The sequence below is a fragment of the Danio rerio genome, chromosome 11 (genome assembly GCF_052040795.2).
Source record: "Danio rerio strain M-AB ecotype USA chromosome 11, GRCz13ab, whole genome shotgun sequence".
NCBI classification, from domain to species: domain Eukaryota; kingdom Metazoa; phylum Chordata; class Actinopteri; order Cypriniformes; family Danionidae; genus Danio; species Danio rerio.
This window is the reverse complement of record NC_141031.1, coordinates 6,980,961-7,001,441: the sequence shown is the minus strand read 5'-3', so window position 1 is coordinate 7,001,441 and position 20,481 is coordinate 6,980,961. Positions and strand designations below refer to the sequence as shown.

Genomic DNA, 20,481 nt, shown 5'->3' with positions numbered 1-20,481 from the left:
TTACATTTAGCATACTTGTTTTACCCAACAGCTTTTACAAAGACACTACAGGAATAACATTTTAATCCAAACAAACACAAGATGTCTAATCCAGAAATAATAAACCTCTGCAACAGAATGCACATGTGCAATCAGACTGGTAACTCAATCCCCACAGACACTAGCCCAGTTCTCCTCAATATGATACTATTTCATGAAATGTGGCGGGTACAGAAAACACTAACAAGAAATAATAGAGCTGAAACCAATCGCACTCCATTGAAGGCCAGAGCAGGTGCAGATGTGTGTGACATCTGTCTGACCACTGCCAGCATCTCCTCAGCATCTCTGACTGAGATTAAAGCTAGTCTACATCCGTGAAGCTCAACCACCGACACATCATTACCGTCCTATATGTCACGACAGTGCGACAATAATGCTCTTAAATCAAACACAGGCGATATCCTACATAGCAGTTGTATTATGATAAGGTTTAGCCGCGACACACACCAACACACACACGTACCCGTGCAGCTCGCGTGATGCTCAGGTCTTTCATGACCTCCTCAAACGCCGCGGTCTCCTCCGCCTGCTTCTGGTTGTGCAGGGCGATTTTCTCGCTGAATTTTCGCGGATTGTTTGAGGACGCCATCTTCCGTTCTTCTCCAAAACACAGAGCGTTGCGTGAGACGCGTTGCGCGCGGCTGCGGCGGCGGCGTCATCATCATCACGGGAAGAGTTGTGGGCATTGGAGTCCAGTCCACTGCAAGAGCGCCCATTGATAAAACACTCTGGTGTTTTTATTAAATGTCTTCATAGAAGATGAAACACCTGTCTAAAAGTCTAAAAACCTGCTAGACGCTGTACAGGCAGCCTAACATAAATATAAATAAGCTAGAGAATTTCTAACTGGCGTCCAGGGAGAGCCAGGTCAAAGAGCGTGCTATTATAAGGGGCCCGTGGGAATATCTGGAGAGAAAAGCCTTAAAGAAACAAACAACAAAGATTTTAAAATAATAATAATAATAATAATAAATAAAAAGAAATAAAAAAGTAAAACTTACAAACATGAGGTTTTAAAAGACAAAATTCTTACTTAATTGTGATATTAAAAAATTACTGTGTTTTTTATTATATGTGCGTGCTATTTTTTATGTACACTTTAGAAATGCTTTGGCAATAAATTTGTAACATTTGTCATGCCAATAAAGCCATTATTGAATCCAATTGAATTAATTTGAATTGAGAGAGAGACATGCACACACATCTAGATAATTATAATTTAATCACTGTAAATATACTAATTATTATTTTTTTACGTTTTTATCCTAAAATGTTGATTGTTAAAAGTACAGTTTATTCTGATCTATTATTATTTTTCTTGTTATAAATAAATAACATGATATGAATGATATAATATATTGGATATTATGATGTATTATTTAGAATTTAATTAAATTATTATATGCATAATATATCTCTCTTTTTTTGACTACTACTATTGTTTACTGTGTTTTTATAATATATGTACGTTCTTTTATTTTTATTTTATGAGAAACAAACGTTAAGGAAACAAACAAAAAAAGATTAAAAAAATTATAATAATAAACAGAAATAAAAAAGTAAAACCTACAAACATAAGATTTAAAAAAAAAAAAAAACTACTGTAAATTCTTATTTAATTGTGATGTTGAAATTTTAAAAGCAAATAATACATATATGGCAATATAATTTTATTCAAATAAATGTATGCACATATTAATATTACGGTACTATAAAGATGAGAAAAATGATGGATAGACACTATCCATCTGGAAATATTTTCCAGGTAATAAGGACAGGTGACAAAAGAAAGTGCAATTATAAGGGGCCCATGGGAAAGTCTGGAGTGAAAAACAGTAAACAAAAACAACCACATCAACAACAATATTAGTAATAATAATAATAAAAACAGTAAAAAAAAAAAAAAAAAGTAAAAAAAAAACAGACCTGTAGCCAAGGGGGTTAGGGTGGTTCGAAAGACCCATAATGACAAAGTAAAGAATTTAGCTGCTGTACAAGCCAATTTGTCCCATTTCTAAGAGTATGCCATGATTGTGCAAATAACCGAAAAAGAAAGCTTTAAGACAAATGTAATTTTTAATTATGGACTGAATTAAGTTCAGACTGAGCAAATGAGCTGGCCAGTTAGTTATTTGCTTATAGGCTACAGTTTTCCCATTTAAAACAAGTTTTAAAAGATTCCTAAAAACTCATTTTTTTTTAAAAGAATGGATGATAATATATTTGTTTTTTTTAAAACAATTTCAGGCGATGTAGTGGCGCAATAGGTAGTGCTGTCGCCTCACAGCAAGAAGGTTGCTGGTTTGAGCCTCGCTTGGGTCAGTTGGCATTTCTGTGGAGTTTGCATGTTCACCCCGTGTTAGCGTTTCCTCCGGGTGCTTCAGTTTCCCTCACAAGTCCAAAGACATGCGGTACAGGTGAATTGGGTAAGCTAAAAACTATCCATAGTGTATGTGTTTGAATGAGAGTGTATGGGTGTTTCCCAGTGATGGGTTGCAGCTAGAAGAGCATTGGCTGAATAAAACATATGCTGGATAAGTTGGCAGTTCATTCTGCTGTGGTGACCCCTGATTAATAAAGGGAATAAGCCGAAAAGAAAATGAATGAATAAAAACAATTTTCATATTTCTTTGTTCAACATTTATTTTTTTATGAAAAATTCTACGCTTATGACATTATTTATAAAACTGTAATAACCTACAGTTTACATGCACATTTGTAAACTAACACTTTGTGGTAAAATAGTATAGTTAGCACTTTGACAAAAATGTAGAGAATACTTTTGTTGCATCAAAAAGTGTGGTTATTATAATCACCATACGACAAGCTAATCTGGCAAAAATTAATGTTTAAAATGTCACTAAAACGCAGTATTTGATCCTCGTAATTTAATAGAAAACAAGCCGAATATCTACAAAAATGTCCACTTTTTGAGGAAAAAAACCCCCCACCCCTATTCAATAGGCTGGCTATGGGCCTGAAAACAACAACAAAAAGTAAAAAAAAACAATGAAAAAAAAAACAATACAGTTTATAAGACAAAATCAGAAAGACAAAAAATAAATAAATGCATGGAAATATTATTTATTCATTTTCTTGTCGACTTAGTCCCTTTATTAAATCCGTAATTAATGAACCGCTAACTTATCCAGCACATATTTACGCAGTGGATGCCCTTCCAGCCGCAACCCATCTCTGGGAAACATCCACACACACTCATACACTACGGACAATTTAGCCTACCCAAATGACCTTTATCGCATGTTTTTTATACTGTGGGGGAAACCGGAGGAAACCAACGCGAATGCAGGGAGAACATGCAAACTCCACACAGAAACGCCAACTGAGCCGAAGATCGAACCAGCCACCTTCTTGCTGTGAGGCGACAGCACTACCTACTGCGCCACTGCATTGCCGGAAATATTATTCATTAGCACTAGAAATAATACAAGTATTTTTCAGACAATATTTTGGACCAGTTCATATTTTAAAAAGTTCTGCAGCCATCTGATTATGACCTCGAGCTGAAACAAACTCGGTTTCTGCAGCAGGACAATGACTTAAAGCACACCAGCAAGTCCACCTCTCACTGGCTGAAGAAAAACAAATTGAACACTTAAGGCTGGTTTATACCTCTGGATCAAGCGGAGGCCGTGACCCACGACTCATGCCTTGCGCGTAGTCATGCATTTATACTTCTACGTGCGGTTTGTGTTGCTCTGCAATAACATTTCAGAAACGCTAGATGACAGTAGGTCATGTTACTCTGTATCGAATTTCTTCACCGGTGTTTTGTTGCATCCACCCTGATCTCACGAGAAAACGTTAAGTATTTTTCGTTTTGCCAGTTTAGTGGCTAATTCGTACAAATTCGTACGAGTTGAGTCGTACGAAATTGTACGATTTTAAAAAGGAGGCGTGGCACCTAACCCCACCCCTAACCCTAACCGTCATTGGGGGATAAGCAAATCGTACTAAATGATCCCCCCTCCCTTTCTGAAAAGAAATCAGTAAGGGTGGGCAGCACATTGGCTCAGTGGTTAGCACTGTTGCCTTACAGCAGGGGTCACCAATCTCGGTCTTGGAGGGTCGGTGTCCCTGCAGGATTAGCTCCAACTTGCCTAAACACACCTGCCTGGATGTTTCAAGTATACCAAGTAATACCTTGATTAGCTTGTTCAGGTGTGTCTCTAAAATCTGCAGAACACCAACCACTGCCTTACAGCGAGAGGGTCACTGGTTCGAGTCCTGGGTGGAATTTCAATTGGCATTTCTGTGTGGAATTGGCATGTTTTCCCCATTTTCAAGTGGGTTTCCTCCAGGTGCTCCAGTTTCCAAAGGCATGCAGTGTAGTTACATTGAATAAGCTAAATTGGCTCTGGTGTGTGAATGTATGAGTATGTATGGGTGTTTCCCAGTACTATGTTGCAGCTGGGATGGCATCCGCTGCGTAAAATATATGTCGGAGTAGTTGGCGGTTCATTCCGCTGTGACGACCTCAGATAAAATAGAGACCAAAAGCCAAAGAAAAACGAAGGAGTGAATCAGTAAGCGGGCAATCACTTTTTCACACCACTGTGTGAATTTATACACACACACTCACTGCAAGTAAAGCATCCTTGTAATTGTTCACCACTGATAACAAGAGAATATGTTTGTATTTTTTATTTAGAACACATTATAATGGACACAACATTGATAAAAACATGAACACAAACAATATTTTGCACATGGAAGACACACATTTAAAAGTATTACCCATACAAGTACATTCAGGTTTTCATAAACGGTAGCACAAATTACAAAATGCAGGTAAGTTATACATCAAAATCAGATGGGAATTTGTGGAACGAGAACAACTAAATGTTTAATAAATTGTATGTCATGAATTCATTTAAACAGAGTTTACTTGGAAAACAGATAATTCCTAAAAGAAATAAAAGCTGCATGGGTTGAAAGCATCAGGCATCGGTTGTTACCTTTCGAAAGAACCATACAACACATTTACAATATGTGCTTTAAACAGGTTAAGGCTGATCTGTGACAAGTCAAATATAAGAGCAAAGGCCATTTGTTCATGTGTGAAGGCCCAGCTGGACTCCCCAAATGCATCACCAGATGTGCTCCATCTTTAATCAGCTAAGGCTAATAATAGTCATTTACTATGTTAGAAAATCTAAAATATAAAGCGGGAGAAAGGTCAAATCCAGCAAGTCGTTACTTTAAAAATGTACCAAAACATTAGGTAGTTTCTCGAATGTTGTAATATTTTTAAAATCACATCCATGTTCTTAAATGAAAACATGCCAGAGCAATATTATGACAAAAATGTTGCCATGGATCAATCACTGATGCGTGTCATGAAATGTGCTTAGTTAGTTTGTTAAGATAAAAAAAGTAAAAAAAAAAATAAATAAAAATTAATAATAATAATTATATATATATATATATATATATATATATATATATATATATATATATATATATATATATATATATATATATAAGTATTTACCCAGAGAATAGCACTGGATATTCATTGGTTTGAGGCCTTGAAGATTAACCTAGAATTCTGTTATGTGAATTTTCATAACGGCTTGTCATAGATTCAAACAATCTTGAAATCATTTGAGAATTAAAAATAAATAAATAAATTACAAAAAAAAAAAGGTCAAAACAAAAGTGCAGGTCTAACTTTTTAAATGAAACTGTTGTGAACATCCACATTCAAAGCTGCAGGGCTGGCACATGCTTTTAGAATACTCAAAGACTATATGTAATGTGTATTTATACAGCTCATTTATCGTTTAAGACCATACACCCAAAGCGCTTTACAATCATGAGGGTGAGGGGTCTCTATGAGCACCAGTGTGCAGCATCCACTTGGATGATGTGACTGCAGCCACAGGACAACAGCGCCAGTGCACTCACACCAGCTATTGGTGTAGGTCAGACAATGATACAGCCAATTCGGTGAATGGGGATGATTGGGAAGCCACGATGGAGAAAATTTGGCCAGGACACCAGGGTTACACCTCTAAGAGAAGTGCCATTGGATTTTTAATAACCACAAAGTGTCAGGACCTCGGTTTAACATCACGCTGACAGTATAGCATCCCCCTTCATTATATTGGGGCATTAGGACTCACAAAGACTGCAGGTTGAGCCTCACCTCATGGCCTCACTAACACCACTTCCAACAGCAACATAGTTTTTCCATGTGGTCTCCCATCCAGGCACTGACCAGGCTCGGCCCTGCTTAGCTTGGCTACAGGGTGATATGGTTGTGGCACTAAAGGGTGCACACGACGTGTCGCTCGTATAGTTTTGAATGAGGAAAAGTGTAACAGCCAATATGGCGAATGAAGCTCCCCCTTCTAGTACAAGAGCCAATCAGCGATCTCTATAGACTATTGATCTTTCGCAGGATGGGCCCAAACCAGATGTGAATTTCTGACAATTTCTTGAGACAGTCCTCGCTGCAGCCTGCAGCTTAATGATGTAGTTGACCAGGTCCGCTATGTAGTTGACGATCGCCTACACCTCCCCTTAGTCTAAACCCAACCGTCAAAGTAGCATGGGTGTTAACTTAGTGGGCGGTACAAGGTCCGCTATAAAGTTGACGATCGCCTACACCTCCTCCTACCCTAAAACCAACCGTTACAGTAGCATGTGTGTTACCTTAGTAAGTGGTACAAAGTCCGCTACGTAGTTGACAATCACCTATGTCAGGGTGTCCAAACTCGACCCTGGAGGGCCGGTGTCCTGCAGATTTTAGCTCTAACTTGCTTTAACACACCTGCAAGGATGTTTCTAGACTGCCTAGTAAGAGCTTGAATAGCTAGCCCAGGTGTTTCTGATTGGGGTTGAAACTAAACTTCGCAGGACATCAGCACACCAGGACTCTGGAGTGTCTGGAGTCTGGACATCCCTGGCCTATGTCATCAAGCTGCAGGCTGCAACGATCACATCTTGATTTACTTGGTAAGCAATTTTGAAGAATTTGATGATTCCGCATTCAAACAGAATTATCGAACATACTGGCCGAGAGGCGTTTCAAAGATGGTCGCCAAGTGAAATGGTTTGCCTTAAAGGGACTTTGGTATACTGTAGGAGAAATAGGCATCTGCCTAGTGCGGCAAGACAGATGAAGCAGCAAGATGAAGAAACATTTAATTTGTTATTCTTATTACAGTCATTACAGGACATTCATTTAAAACTTTTACACTTATATCGAAAAGTCAATACTGGCACCAATTAGACAGAACACATTTTTTTTGTGAGGCACTTTTTAAAAACTTGTTTTCTATTGGCAGTCAATTCTAATTTGACATGGAGATGTGGGCAGCAATCTAAATGTTAGAGTGATAATGCTATGCTGACAGGAAATCTGATTCTGTGGTGGCATGGGGAAAAAACTAAACCCAAAATGCGCACTACATTGACGTAAAAAGTCCACGTAGTAATTCTAAATATTGGCTGCATTCCAGTGCACTTTTAGACACGCGTGAACTTCCCTTCCCTTGTTCCCTCGGAGGAGATCCCCAATGTCATATTGAACTGCCTTCCACTTTCACAAGTGAACAAGGGAAGCTTAAATGGACATACATGTACCCTCGGACCCCTTGATTTTTGACGGAGGGAGCGAGTTGGCTTCAAATGTCCACTCTAGCACCTACAGTATATGTCCCAGAATGCAATATAATTGTAACAACACAACAGGGTAGTTCTCAAGTGCTCAAGGGTTTAGTGCAATCCATTTAAACCCATCCAGCTTTCCCACCAGTAGTGGACACTTGCTTAATGTAATCCATGACATACATCCGAGGGAACAAGATGAAGGGAAGTTAGCGAGTGAAGAGCATAAAAACACTGGACAGGAATGCAGCCCTTATTTCACTTATGTGCCAGACTGCCACTCCCGGCATTCTGTACATATAATTACTTGCGTATACTTTTATGTTAGTGCAATTTTACAAAATGTCCCACATATTCACATGTCTCTTGGTCATGTTTATTTGGAGTGTAATGCAGGGCTGGCACAAGCTTAAGCTAGCCCTGCAAAGCGGTGATGGAGACCTGTCTTGTAGGCAAGGTATGTAACACGCTGAGGCAATTTACAAGAAACATGTGCCAAGTTCTTGAGATGAGCAGACAGGTACTCCATGTTATCAACGGGATAATTAGGAAAACGCATTCATAATTTGACACCTAAACCCAACTCAGAAAGTGTTAGCAAAAGTCCATAGTGTTGTCGACGACCGTGTTGTCCAAATTGTAGCTAGCCATTTGCACTTCAGACCAAATTCAAAAGATCACAACGGGTTCCGTCAAGACTTATTTATTTTCAGAAAAATACTTGATTCTGTACTAGATTACAATGATTTTTGCCATAAATGTTTTTGTATATATTGAAGTTATAAATATTTCTAAATGAAGCATTTTTGTTTTGTTTTGTTTTCTGGTGTCATTTAGCCACACCAGCAAGAACCTGTTTTAAAACCCTGTAGCTTGAAGGGTTTAAAGCATTTACTAAAAGGGCAAAAAGATATGCCCCAATGTTATTGGTCGTAATTGTAAATCACACAGGCACTTATTTAAACCTTCATCATGACACAGGATTGAGAAGCATATAGAAAGTGGCACAATCTCAAAAAGGACAGTTTGTGCTATAATGTTATTTAGGTACACTGTTTCGAACCTTAAATCATCAATGCCTTGAAAATGAAGACATTACGCTGTCTATTTTTTAATGATGAATAGACATTTATTCCATTACTTATGCTGTCCAGGTGGGCACTTGTAACTTGAGCTTAAAACAGCAATCGTGAAAGATTTTGTGCTCAGCGCTGAGTGGTTGTTTGGGGTAGTATTATGGGCGTACAAGCTATTCCTGCAAAAGATTCTGGAAAATGAAGATCTCTTTCCCACTCATCCGTCTCAGTATTATAAACCTGCACAATACTTGTGACGTTATTAAGATGCCAGTTGTATCCTCCAACGATATAGATCTTTTTGTCCAGCAAACAGCAGCCAGCCTCTGACTGACCAGCACGCATCGGACTGACAGTTGTCCATTGGTCTGTCTCTGGAATGTAATACTCTACAGCAAGAACATCAAAGCAACGGTCCACATGGTCCATTCTGCCACCGAGAGCGTAAATACGATTGTTAGCGCTGATCATAGCATGCAGAACTCTAGGTTCATTCATGGGACACTTGAAATCCCACTGATCCAAGGCTGAATCATAGCAATGGAGAGTCTTCTTATCTTCCACAGACACTCCATAACCTCCAGAGACGTAAAGCTTGTCTCCGCAGGTGGCTCCGGCGTGACCCCAGATCCTCCTCTTTAGGGAGTCCACATTAGTCCATTCATTCTTCTTTGGACAATAGCATTCAACAGATGATAAGCTGCCAGACCTGTTGCGCCCCCCAGTAGCGTAAAGTTGACCATGAAGTACGTTGAGTTGAAACTGAATGCGGCTCTCCTGCATGGGTTGAATCCGAAGCCATTGGTTTAGATGCGGGTCGTAGCGGAAGCAGATGTCAACTGCACCTTCTCCACTACGATACTGCAAATGCTGCCCACCCACCACATACACAAAATTGTCAAGAACCGATACGCAGGCATGGCTGCATCCCATCTCCATTTCGGTCAACTCTTTGAATTGTCGAACTGTGATGTCGGGAAGAAAATAAACTTTGCTGCTGACTGTACGGTCGTTGTCCGTGTAAGGTGTCCCGCCGAAAGTAATTAGCGATGTGATGTCTGAGCGAATGGAAGTTCGCGGTGATTGCATTTCATGTTGTCGGAATGGAAGTATCTGATAATTGAAGGCCTCTAGGAGAAAGTGTCGACATTGTACATCTTCCACCATGATGTCGACAATTTGGACACTGTCCACAAGCTCGGACGATCGCATCAATGGGAAGCGCACATGGCAGAGCACTTCGCTGGCCACAGTTCGTCTTGAAGCATCATGCTGTAGCCAGCGGATTGCCGCATGGAACAAGTCAATCTCGCTACAGTTCTTTAACTTGTTGCTCTGAAGAAAGAAAGTCAGTCGTTCCATTGGAATGTGAAGGAAGTCGTCCTCCTGAGCGATTTGCAGAAAGTGACGGAACGTGTACGCATCGACTGACTGTTTGAGAGATGAGAGACTGAAAGTGGTGGCCATTTGCCCGATGTTTAAACAAGTCTCGACACTCATGGCAGATTTGAGAAATTCCTCACAAAGCTCCACCACAGGCACCATCTGCAGAAAGACAGCTGCACCGAGAACATCCTGTATGCAGTCCAAGTCCAGGGTGACTTCAGAACTGTAGGCGAAATCAATGATGTGCTTCAGTCCTCTAGCCGAAAGACCTATTAGCTCTATGGTGTTCTGGTTCGACTCCTTCATTCCACCAGTGAACATGGCTCTGCATGGATCAAGAAGAAAAGACTTAACATCTTTATTCAAATTGTGAAAATAAGAGTCTCCGTACTTTTTGAAGGGACGATTTATCTCCTAACTAGAGAGTCTGAAAGAGAAAACATACACAAAGAAGAAAACATACACAAACAGAAAAACTGTAACACTGGTTAATAATATCAGAATTTACCGGCATTCTGGAATGGATGTGTGAAAGGTCAGCAAATTTTTGCAATTCTGCAACGTCCTTGCTCGTGTTAACATCGCTTTTTTGAATTGATTAAAAGGGGGGATCCAGAATGTAATTTTAGGGCTTGGTTGTTTATAAGCACAATCCATGTACACAACACTGGCTTGTTTCCCTCGCTTGAAAGCTTGACAGACCTTCTGTGCGTAGCTACAGTTGCTGAGCCACAATTGGTGTGTGATGGTTTTCAGGTGTGGCTTAGCAAAGGGTCAGTTCGTGCCTTAAGCATATCAAACACGCAAACAAAAAAAATCGTGCTGCTTCATTCGCACGAATTGGGTCATTTGCACCACTTCATTTGTGCAAACGAAGCAGTCTGAATTGAGCGTTTACGCATTGAAAGAGACATTCGCGCCACGTTAACAATTCAGGAGATGCTCTTGTACCGGCGTGATTATGATGTAATGCCTGTTGTGAGAAATCCTGCAGACAACATCGGACAACAGCGCATCAAACAGGGCTTGGCTCAGTTGGAAGCACCGTTGAAAGCTTCCATCATCCAGGTACAGTTTCCGGAGGAGTTGATGAACTTAGCTCTAAGCTGGGTGCATCTCTGAAAGGATCTAATGGACTCAAGACATGGCGCCGAATGAATCTACACCGCTTATCAGCCTTCCTAAAGAACAGCGATTCTCTCAATAAAAACATAGTTAGCCATTTAGCAATGAGGCTAGAGTTACCAGGCAGACAGAAGCCCTGCCCATGATGTGAATCCATGTCTATTGTGAAGTGAATTTGACACGCAAATGAAGCGAGTAAACTCAAAAAGATCAAGTGTCTATTTCGCAATTTATTTGCACATGCCGCATCCGGTGTGATCAACCAATAAGGTTTTCAGCATTCTTCAAAATATCTTTTTTTGTGATCAACAAAAGAAAGAAAGCTATAAAGGTTTGAAAAAAGTAAAGGTTGAATAGATGGTGACAACATTTTGGGTTTAGGGTGAACTATCCCTTTAAGACATTAAATGTTTTCAAGTCTTCAATGAGTAAAGTATGTGGAATTTCATTAATGTCACCATTTAAACTCCTGCTAACTAATAGTCTCACCTGAAGTAGTCACTGCAGGAGGCTAAAACCGCTTTGTGAACCTCGAAGCGCTCGTTGTCAATGGCCAGAACCACATCCAGCAACTGACCTTGATCACGCAATGCAGACAAGCCCCTCAGGAGAGTGCTGCTGTGGCTGGGGGCTGAGAAAGTACAACGAAGCACGCTATTCTTGTTGTCAGCCATGCTGAAAAAAAAGAGAGAGAGAATCACTTTATGAAAAGGAATTGTATCTCACCACTCCTCTGCTCATCACACTAATGCCTCTTGCTTTACAGTCTATAGAAGTCTTCAAAAGTACTTGATGAGCTTGCTGTATGCTGACGTTACACCAGTTGGTCTCAGTTTCTAAACTGGTGCATCAACATGATCCCTGTAATAGCACGCACTTCTAAATAATTCAACAGAATGGATCAAGAAGAACCTGTTTAGAGAAAGAACTTATAAGCCTTACAAATACTCAAGCAATAAGCAGTTCTTGTGATAAGTGTTAAGTAAAAAAAAATATTTATTTAATTAAAAAAGAAAGAAAGCCCAGTAATGTTTTCTTCATAAGCATACATTTAAAAAGCACCTACTAGGAATGCTCATTTTGGTTCATATTGCCAACCGACAACAGATGTTCCATAACCGAATAAGAACTGTGCTTTCACGCCAAAGGCAGCAATAGCGTCAAAGTAAAAGTCCACCGCTTGAAAATATCCAGAGAACACAGCACTGGGTTCTGACCACAGTTATTCCCAAGGGTTTGATTATTGCGGTTGCCAGATTTCCAGTTATCTATCATGTTTTTATAAAAGGACATGAATAAAAAAAAGTTACTGGCAAGTAGGGTTGGGCCAATATAAGATACCATCGTCAATTGCCGATGACCAATAGACAACACGATGCTGAGCCGGCATCGCCGATCCTCAACCCTGCCCCCGTCGCAAACCAGCTCTCGAAAAATACACACTTGGCCCCATTTACACTGAGATGTCTTAGTGTTAAAATAGCATTTTAGAACTAAAATGACCCCCCCTACACACACACACACACAACAAACTATATATTATATTGCCCTCAGCCCACCCCACCTCTAAACCCAACTATCACAGTAGACTGTGTGCAGCTTTAGGCCGTACTCACACTAGGTACAGTTGCCTCGAACCGGGCCAAAGCACGCTTGTCCCCCCTCCCGTCTCCCCCGACGGCCCGCACTCACACCATATCGGGCCTCGGCACGCTTACGTCATCGCTGCTGCGCTGTTCAGTGAGAAGCGCTCTTTCACTCAGCAGCACAGTGGAGATTTCTCTAATTATATCGTTTCAGTTGTTTGATATGCAGTGACATGCAGTCAAATATTTCGCCAAACAGTCTTTAGGGATGCGGTGACAGGCAGTCAGATATTTCGCCGAACAGATCCGCCACTTTTGCCGCTCATAAACGATCATAAAGCTCTCGTGCTGCAGGAATGAGGAGGGCTGCTGAAGGCGCACAGCTGTCGTGCAGTGAGGGCTTTGCTTCTTTAATAAGCTACGGCAATTTGCGTTCACTGAACAGTAAGAATGATTAATAAATCCATATAAAACAGTCCCTTAAAAGTCACGTCTCGCTTTCAGTTTTAGGCTTTGGCGCGTTTTGCATTCACACACAAGCGTACCGCGCCAAAGCCCAAGTGAACCGCGCTCAGGCCCACCTCTTCCAACCGGGCCAGGGCCGGAAAAGTGAACCGTGCTTGAGCCTGATTCAGCGCACTCACACTTCTCAAACAATCCGGGAAACGGGCCTGGGCACGGTACGGATGGCATAGTGTGAGTAGGCCCTTACTCTCTGATTAAACTCATTCTGTAGGATTTATAAGCATTTTGAGAAATGAGGACTTCACCAATGTCCTTATATTTCACCTCCTTTTTGTAATACCTGTGTCATACCTATGTAATTATACAGATTTGTGTCCTGATATGTCACAAAAACACGCACGCACACACACACACGCACGCACGCACGCACACACACACACACACACACACAAACACACACGCACACACACACACACACACACACACACACTGTCATGCGCTCCTCTGAGCTCCAGAGAGCAGTGCACGTCGGATAGTTTATCAAGGATGTAACGCTGGATCGCTCTCACTATAGTTGTTATATGTGATATTCAGACATCCCAGGTCACTATGTAAACGAGTGATAATCTCCTGAAAATGCCACCCTTTTCACCTCCGGATCCCTTCTCGCTCTTCTCCTGTGTTTTTAATCTCATCTATGAAGGGTGGCAATTAACATTAAAAAGCCGATCCTCCCTATACACAACCCATACCACCAAGTCACCAGAGGACGCCCCTTGCTCTTACATGTGAATCACCACAGCCGCAGGTCAGTACAAATATAAAAGTCGATACTTATGTTCCGCTTTGTGGATGTTAAGTCAGGTTTATTTTGTACATTAATATAACATATCTATACAGCAGTGGATATTAACGTACAGTTGAAACCAGAAGTTTACATAAACTGTATAAAAAGGCACATAACCATTATTTAAAAAAAAAAATTAGATGTTAACATGACTAAACTTTTTCTCTTTTAGGTAAGTTAGAATTATCAGATTTGTTTCTGTTATGCTTAATAGTACAATAATGAGAGATATTTTTGAGAAACTGTTATAAATTTTCTTAAAAATCAAGTTTACATACAATAAGATTATTATGTCCCTGAAAAAGCTTAGATGATGGTGTCAAGGTTTTGAAATTTTCTTTTTCTTTTTTTTATTTTATTAGAATATGCAAAAATCATACAAATACAAGAAAACATCAACAAATAACAAATACAAAGCAACAGAACAAAACAGGTTTTGAAATTTTCTGAGTGGCTAATTGACAACATTTGAGTTAATTGAAGGCACAACTGTAGAATAACATTTAAGGAAAACCTCAAACACACTACTTCCTTGTGTGACGACGTGGGAAAATCAACAAGCCAGAATCAACAAATAAGCCAGATTAAACTTTGCTAAATTACACTGGGAAAAATAATAATTTTCGGAGACATGTACTGATCTGATGGAATGAAGATTGAACTGTTTGGCCATAATGACCTGTGTTACATTTGGAGGACAATGGTGAAAGCTAGGAACACCATCACAACTGTAAAGTATGGGGGTGGCAGCATCATGTTGTGGGGATGTTTTGCTGCAGGAGGGACTGGTCCACTTCACAGCATAGATGGCATCATGAAGAAAAAACATCATGTAGAAATACTGAAGCAACATCTCAAGATATCAGCCAGGAAATGAAAACTTGGCCACAAATGGGTCTTCCAAACAGACCATGACCCTAAGCATACTGCCAAATTAGTTCAAATGTGCTTTAAGGACAACAGAGTGAATGTTTTGGAGTGGCCATCACAAATCCCTGATCTCAATCCTAATAACATTTGTGGGCAGAGCAAAACAGCCAACAAATCTGACTCATTTACACGAATTGAATTGAGGAATGAGTCAAAATTCCTTCAACGTATTGTTAGAAAGACTTAGAATAGTAAATGTTCAGTATGATTTACCATCAGACATTTAAAAAAATGGTTATGTTGCTTTTTTTATAATGTATGTACATTTCTGGTTTCAACTGTATATCCTGTCACATTTGGCAAGTAAAAACAGTGAAAAGTTAAACTCCAGGGTCTTATATTTTACCTTTTATAGATGATATTTGGTCAGCAATTAATACATTTTTACTCCTAAATAAGGTCAAAAAAATTAATTTCAAAATATTACACAGGTACCATCCCTGCAATATATTTATTAATACATTTTAAAAAAGACATTGTTGTTTTTGTAACACTGAGCCTGAAAGTCTTTTACATCTATTTTGTACTTGTACATTTTCTGATGATTTTTGAAAACCGGTCTCAGGGTTGTTTTTTGATTCATTTTACAAAATTATTAACTTTGACAAATGCATAATTCTTTTTTTGAATTGTAAAACTGGCTTTGAATATGATCATTTTTCTTGGGAAGTTTCACATACACAATGCAAAAGTAATGTCTATTACTACCTTCTTTAATTCTTTCTGTAAAATTAAAAAGATTATTTTATGATTCTTTGACCTCAATTACAAGAAACGGCTATGAAAACATCTCTAATAATGAAAAAAAAATAAATAATCTGTGCAATCTAATAATTTCAATATGATAAATCCCCTCATATATGTTTTGCATCACTGACTAAGTTTTGTATTACTGTTACATATAAAGAGTTTAGATGCAAAAACCTCTAAAAGCCATTTGATATTTTCTTCTAAAAAACAATTTATCTCAAACTCTTGTGTGTAGGCTCAGAAAATTTACTTTTATAGTGATAAATAAGTTATTTTCATTGCTTTTAAAGTAAAATACTTAACCATAAACATGGGAGGTTGAGAAAAATGATCATTTTAGGAGAAAATTTCACATGGCATTTAGAAGTTTTAGTATCTGAACTCTTCACATGTTATCATTTAATCCTGTATACTTGTCTTTTATATGCTTCAATAAAATAATAATAATGAAAAGTGTCATTTATTAGCACTTCATCTGGTGAATATTGGAGCAACTTCTCCTTAAACCCATGTCAAGCCACATCTGACGCTTCATGACATGCCTTATTACCTGCTTTGAGCTCGATTCGCAAAGAACTCCACACCATCTGACTCCGCCATGCTCAGCGAGGATGATGATGAGGAAGGTCATCATGTGCAGAAGCCCAAATTACCGCTAACCATGCTCGGTCTTAATAAAATCAGGAAAACAACACATTACAATGACGAAACACAAACAACCCGGATCATTTTGTCAGTTTCAATCGCATAGGTTGCTACGAGACAATGACAACACTAGAAGAGGAAGTAACCGCTAATGATTTCTACCTCAATGACTTTGTACTGTACTCGAGGACAGTACAGGTGCTGCTGACAGACTTCAGCTGCTTACCTGCGCGCGAACACACACACTCTCTCAAGGGCTGCTTGCTTGCTTCGCGCACTGGGATGGTCTTTATTTAAGAGATGGAAGGGTAACGGAATACTTACATCACGTGTGCCTTTCATAACCAATCACATTACAGTTTTGGCCACCCGTCAGAGTTGTGCGACAGTCAGCTGCTGTTTGCGGATAGTATGGAAATGAATCCTAAGTGCCGTAAGCGGTGTCCTATTTGTCGCAAAATGTGTAATTTCTGTGGTAACTGAAACAGTTTAACCCATCATTAAAGATTAGTTATCGGTTTTCTAAATAAGAGCAGTTTTTTAAGCGCATTCATCACATAAGCAACATGCTTTAGATTTTGGCATTACATTTATCTCAAGTAACACGACTCACCAGAATAAACTAAATTTATCATTCGTTCATTTTTCTTCGGCTTAATGTCTTTAATTATCAGGGGTCGCCACAATGGAATGAACCGCCAACTTATCCAGCATATGTTTTACACAGCGTATGCCCTTCCAGCTGCAACCCAACACTGGGAAACATTTACACACATTTACACTCATACAGTAGCCAATTTCATTCATTCACTCGTTTTCTTTTCACCTTACTCCCTTAATCAGGGGTCGCCACAGCGGAATGAACCGCCAATTTATCCAGCATATGTTTTACGCAGTGGTCCCCCTGACTAAAGGGACAGAGCCAAAAAATGAATGATATATGAATGAATGAATGAATGAATGAATGAATGAATGAATGAGATAACATAAATATGTTAACCTGGTGAGTTAGTTCCTTTTTTTCATACAAATGTCTATGGATTGTGATGCTTGACTTGTCGAAATTGACAAAATTCATATGCTTTTTGGAAAATGTCACATTCACAAAACAAATAGTTTGCTAACTGCACCAAAAATGTAAACTTTTTTCCACTAATTCCTATGTCTTTTCCATTTTTAAAGCTCTTAAGAAATCTCAACTGCTGAATTTTTTTGTTTGTTTTATAGTTAAAATAAATAAATAAATAAGTTAGTTTTTTATTCAGTATAACTTTGTGTTTCCGTGATAAAACTATTTTTTATTAAATTTGCTGAACATTTCCAATCAAATGTATAGCTTTTTAACATAAAATCTGTTTCAAATAACAAATAAATAAATAAATAAATAAATAAATAAATAAATAAATAAATAAATAAATAAATAAATAAATAAACAAGGTTTATAACAATTACCACAGAGAATAGGTTGGAGTTTAGTTTTTGGAGTTCTGGTCGCTTTACGACTTAAAAGTCCTTTAAGAGTTTCAAAATAAGTGTTTTAATCAGTCTTCAAATTGAAGATGTTAGTCGTCCTCTCTGACCACTTGTACTTGAGTATATGAAACTTGCCTAATAATATTAAACTATTTAACATAAACATGAGATTGTTATTTTTTATTTACGTAAAATCTGGTATCTCATTTCCCCATGATTTTATATACTTTAAAAAACAATCATACAAAACGTAAAGGGCGTGTTTTATTCAGTTCGTTGCGTCATTATGTGAGGCATGCACTAAATTCCAGGGGTTTCATTACCACGACGTAAAATGGGCGTGGCTCGGTCGGTGTTTGGGAAACGCCCCCTTAAAAAAAAAAACAATAATGAGAGGTCACCGATCATGCGCAGTACAGGTTCTTTTTTAGCGCGGTCATTTTAAACAGGATGATTATGGATAAAGAACCTACCGCGGTGGATAACGAGGGAAAAAAACAATCATACAGGTTATTTTTTTGTTTTTATAATGTTATATTTTAAAGATTTCATTAGCAAAAACGGCTGACCTCGTTTTACTCCGTTTTACTGTCTCTGGGCTTTTGTACTTCCATTTTAAACCAAATAATAAAGGTTGTGGTAAGATTAACCGTGTTTTTGTAGTTTAAAATATGGTATTCAGTCATGTTTAAACAAATAAATACCACATTTTCTGTAATAAATCGTGGTTAATTTTTCTTTCTCGATCTTAGTTAATTAACATAACTCATATTTATTTTCTATTTTTCATTTAAAGTCATCATACACAAAACAACTGAGATCAGGACAGGTATCTGATGTTACTGTATATAAAAGTGATCATACATGTAACCCCTGGGATCAGGACAGGTATCTGATGTTACTGTATATAAGTTAATATAAAAGTGATCATACATGAAACCCCTGGGATCAGGACAGGTATCTGATGTTACTGTATATAAAAGTGATCATACATGAAACCCCTGGGATCAGGACAGGTATCTGATGTTACTGTATATAAAAGTGATCATACATGAAACCCCTGGGATCAGGACAGGTATCTGATGTTACTGTATATAAAAGTGATCATACATGAAACCCCTGGGATCAGGACAGGTATCTGATGTTAATGTATATAAAAGTGATCATACATGAAACCCCTGGGATCAGGACAGGTATCTGATGTTAATGTATATAAAAGTGATCATACATGAAACCCCTGGGATCAGGACAGGTATCTGATGTTAATGTATATAAAAGTGATCATACATGAAACACCTGGGATCAGGACAGGTATCTGATGTTAATGTATATAATATAAAAGTGATCATACATGAAACACCTGGGATCAGGACAGGTATCTGATGTTAATGTATATAAAAGTGATCATACATGAAACCCCTGGGATCAGGACAGGTATCTGATGTTACTGTATATAATATAAAAGTGATCATACATGAAACACCTGGGATCAGGACAGGTATCTGATGTTAATGTATATAATATAAAAGTGATCATACATGAAACCCCTGAGATCAGGACAGGTATCTGATGTTACTGTATATAATATAAAAGTGATCATACATGAAACACCTGGGATCAGGACAGGTATCTGATGTTACTGTATATAATATAAAAGTGATCATACATGAAACACCTGGGATCAGGACAGGTATCTGATGTTACTGTATATAAAAGTGATCATACATGAAACCCCTGGGATCAGGACAGGTATCTGATGTTACTGTATATAAAAGTGATCATACATGAAACCCCTGGGATCAGGACAGGTATCTGATGTTAATGTATATAATATAAAAGTGATCATACATGAAACCCCTGGGATCAGGACAGGTATCTGATGTTACTGTATATAAAAGTGATCATACATGAAACCCCTGGGATCAGGACAGGTATCTGATGTTACTGTATATAAAAGTGATCATACATGAAACCCCTGGGATCAGGACAGGTATCTGATGTTAATGTATATAATATAAAAGTGATCATACATGAAACACCTGGGATCAGGACAGGTATCTGATGTTACTGTATATAAAAGTGATCATACATGAAACCCCTGGGATCAGGACAGGTATCTGATGTTACTGTATATAAAAGTGATCATACATGAAACCCCTGGGATCAGGACAGGTATCTGATGTTAATGTATATAAAAGTGATCATACATGAAACCCCTGGGATCAGGACAGGTATCTGATGTTAATGTATATAAAAGTGATCATACATGAAACCCCTGGGATCAGGACAGGTATCTGATGTTAATGTATATAAAAGTGATCATACATGAAACCCCTGGGATCAGGACAGGTATCTGATGTTAATGTATATAATATAAAAGTGATCATACATGAAACCCCTGGGATCAGGACAGGTATCTGATGTTACTGTATATAAAAGTGATCATACATGAAACCCCTGGGATCAGGACAGGTATCTGATGTTAATGTATATAAAAGTGATCATACATGAAACACCT

General features: G+C 38.5%; 3 protein-coding genes across 7 annotated transcripts in view; all 3 read right to left on the bottom strand.

Annotated features, from left to right (window-relative positions):
- crtc1b (CREB regulated transcription coactivator 1b) overlaps window positions 1-731 on the bottom strand; it is a 31,186-nt gene extending 30,455 nt beyond the window's left edge. Inside the window, 1 exon segment of the mRNA NM_001365302.2 lies at window positions 506-731. Coding sequence (NP_001352231.2) covers window positions 506-631 — 126 coding nt within the window. The 5' untranslated portion in view covers window positions 632-731.
- The window catches only part of ranbp3a (RAN binding protein 3a), a 1,280,039-nt gene that overhangs the window by 294,199 nt on the left and 965,359 nt on the right, over window positions 1-20,481 (bottom strand). The window lies entirely within an intron of this gene.
- klhl26 (kelch-like family member 26) lies at window positions 7,202-17,993 on the bottom strand. Of its 4 annotated transcripts, XM_088651129.1 has the most exons (5): window positions 17,943-17,993; window positions 16,815-16,969; window positions 16,396-16,515; window positions 11,757-11,942; window positions 7,202-10,467 (listed from the first exon to the last, which is right to left on the bottom strand). In XM_088651129.1, exons 3-5 carry the CDS (start codon window positions 16,443-16,445, stop codon window positions 8,886-8,888), a joined length of 1,818 nt encoding a protein of 605 aa, XP_088507255.1. In that variant the 5' UTR covers window positions 16,446-16,515; window positions 16,815-16,969; window positions 17,943-17,993; the 3' UTR covers window positions 7,202-8,885.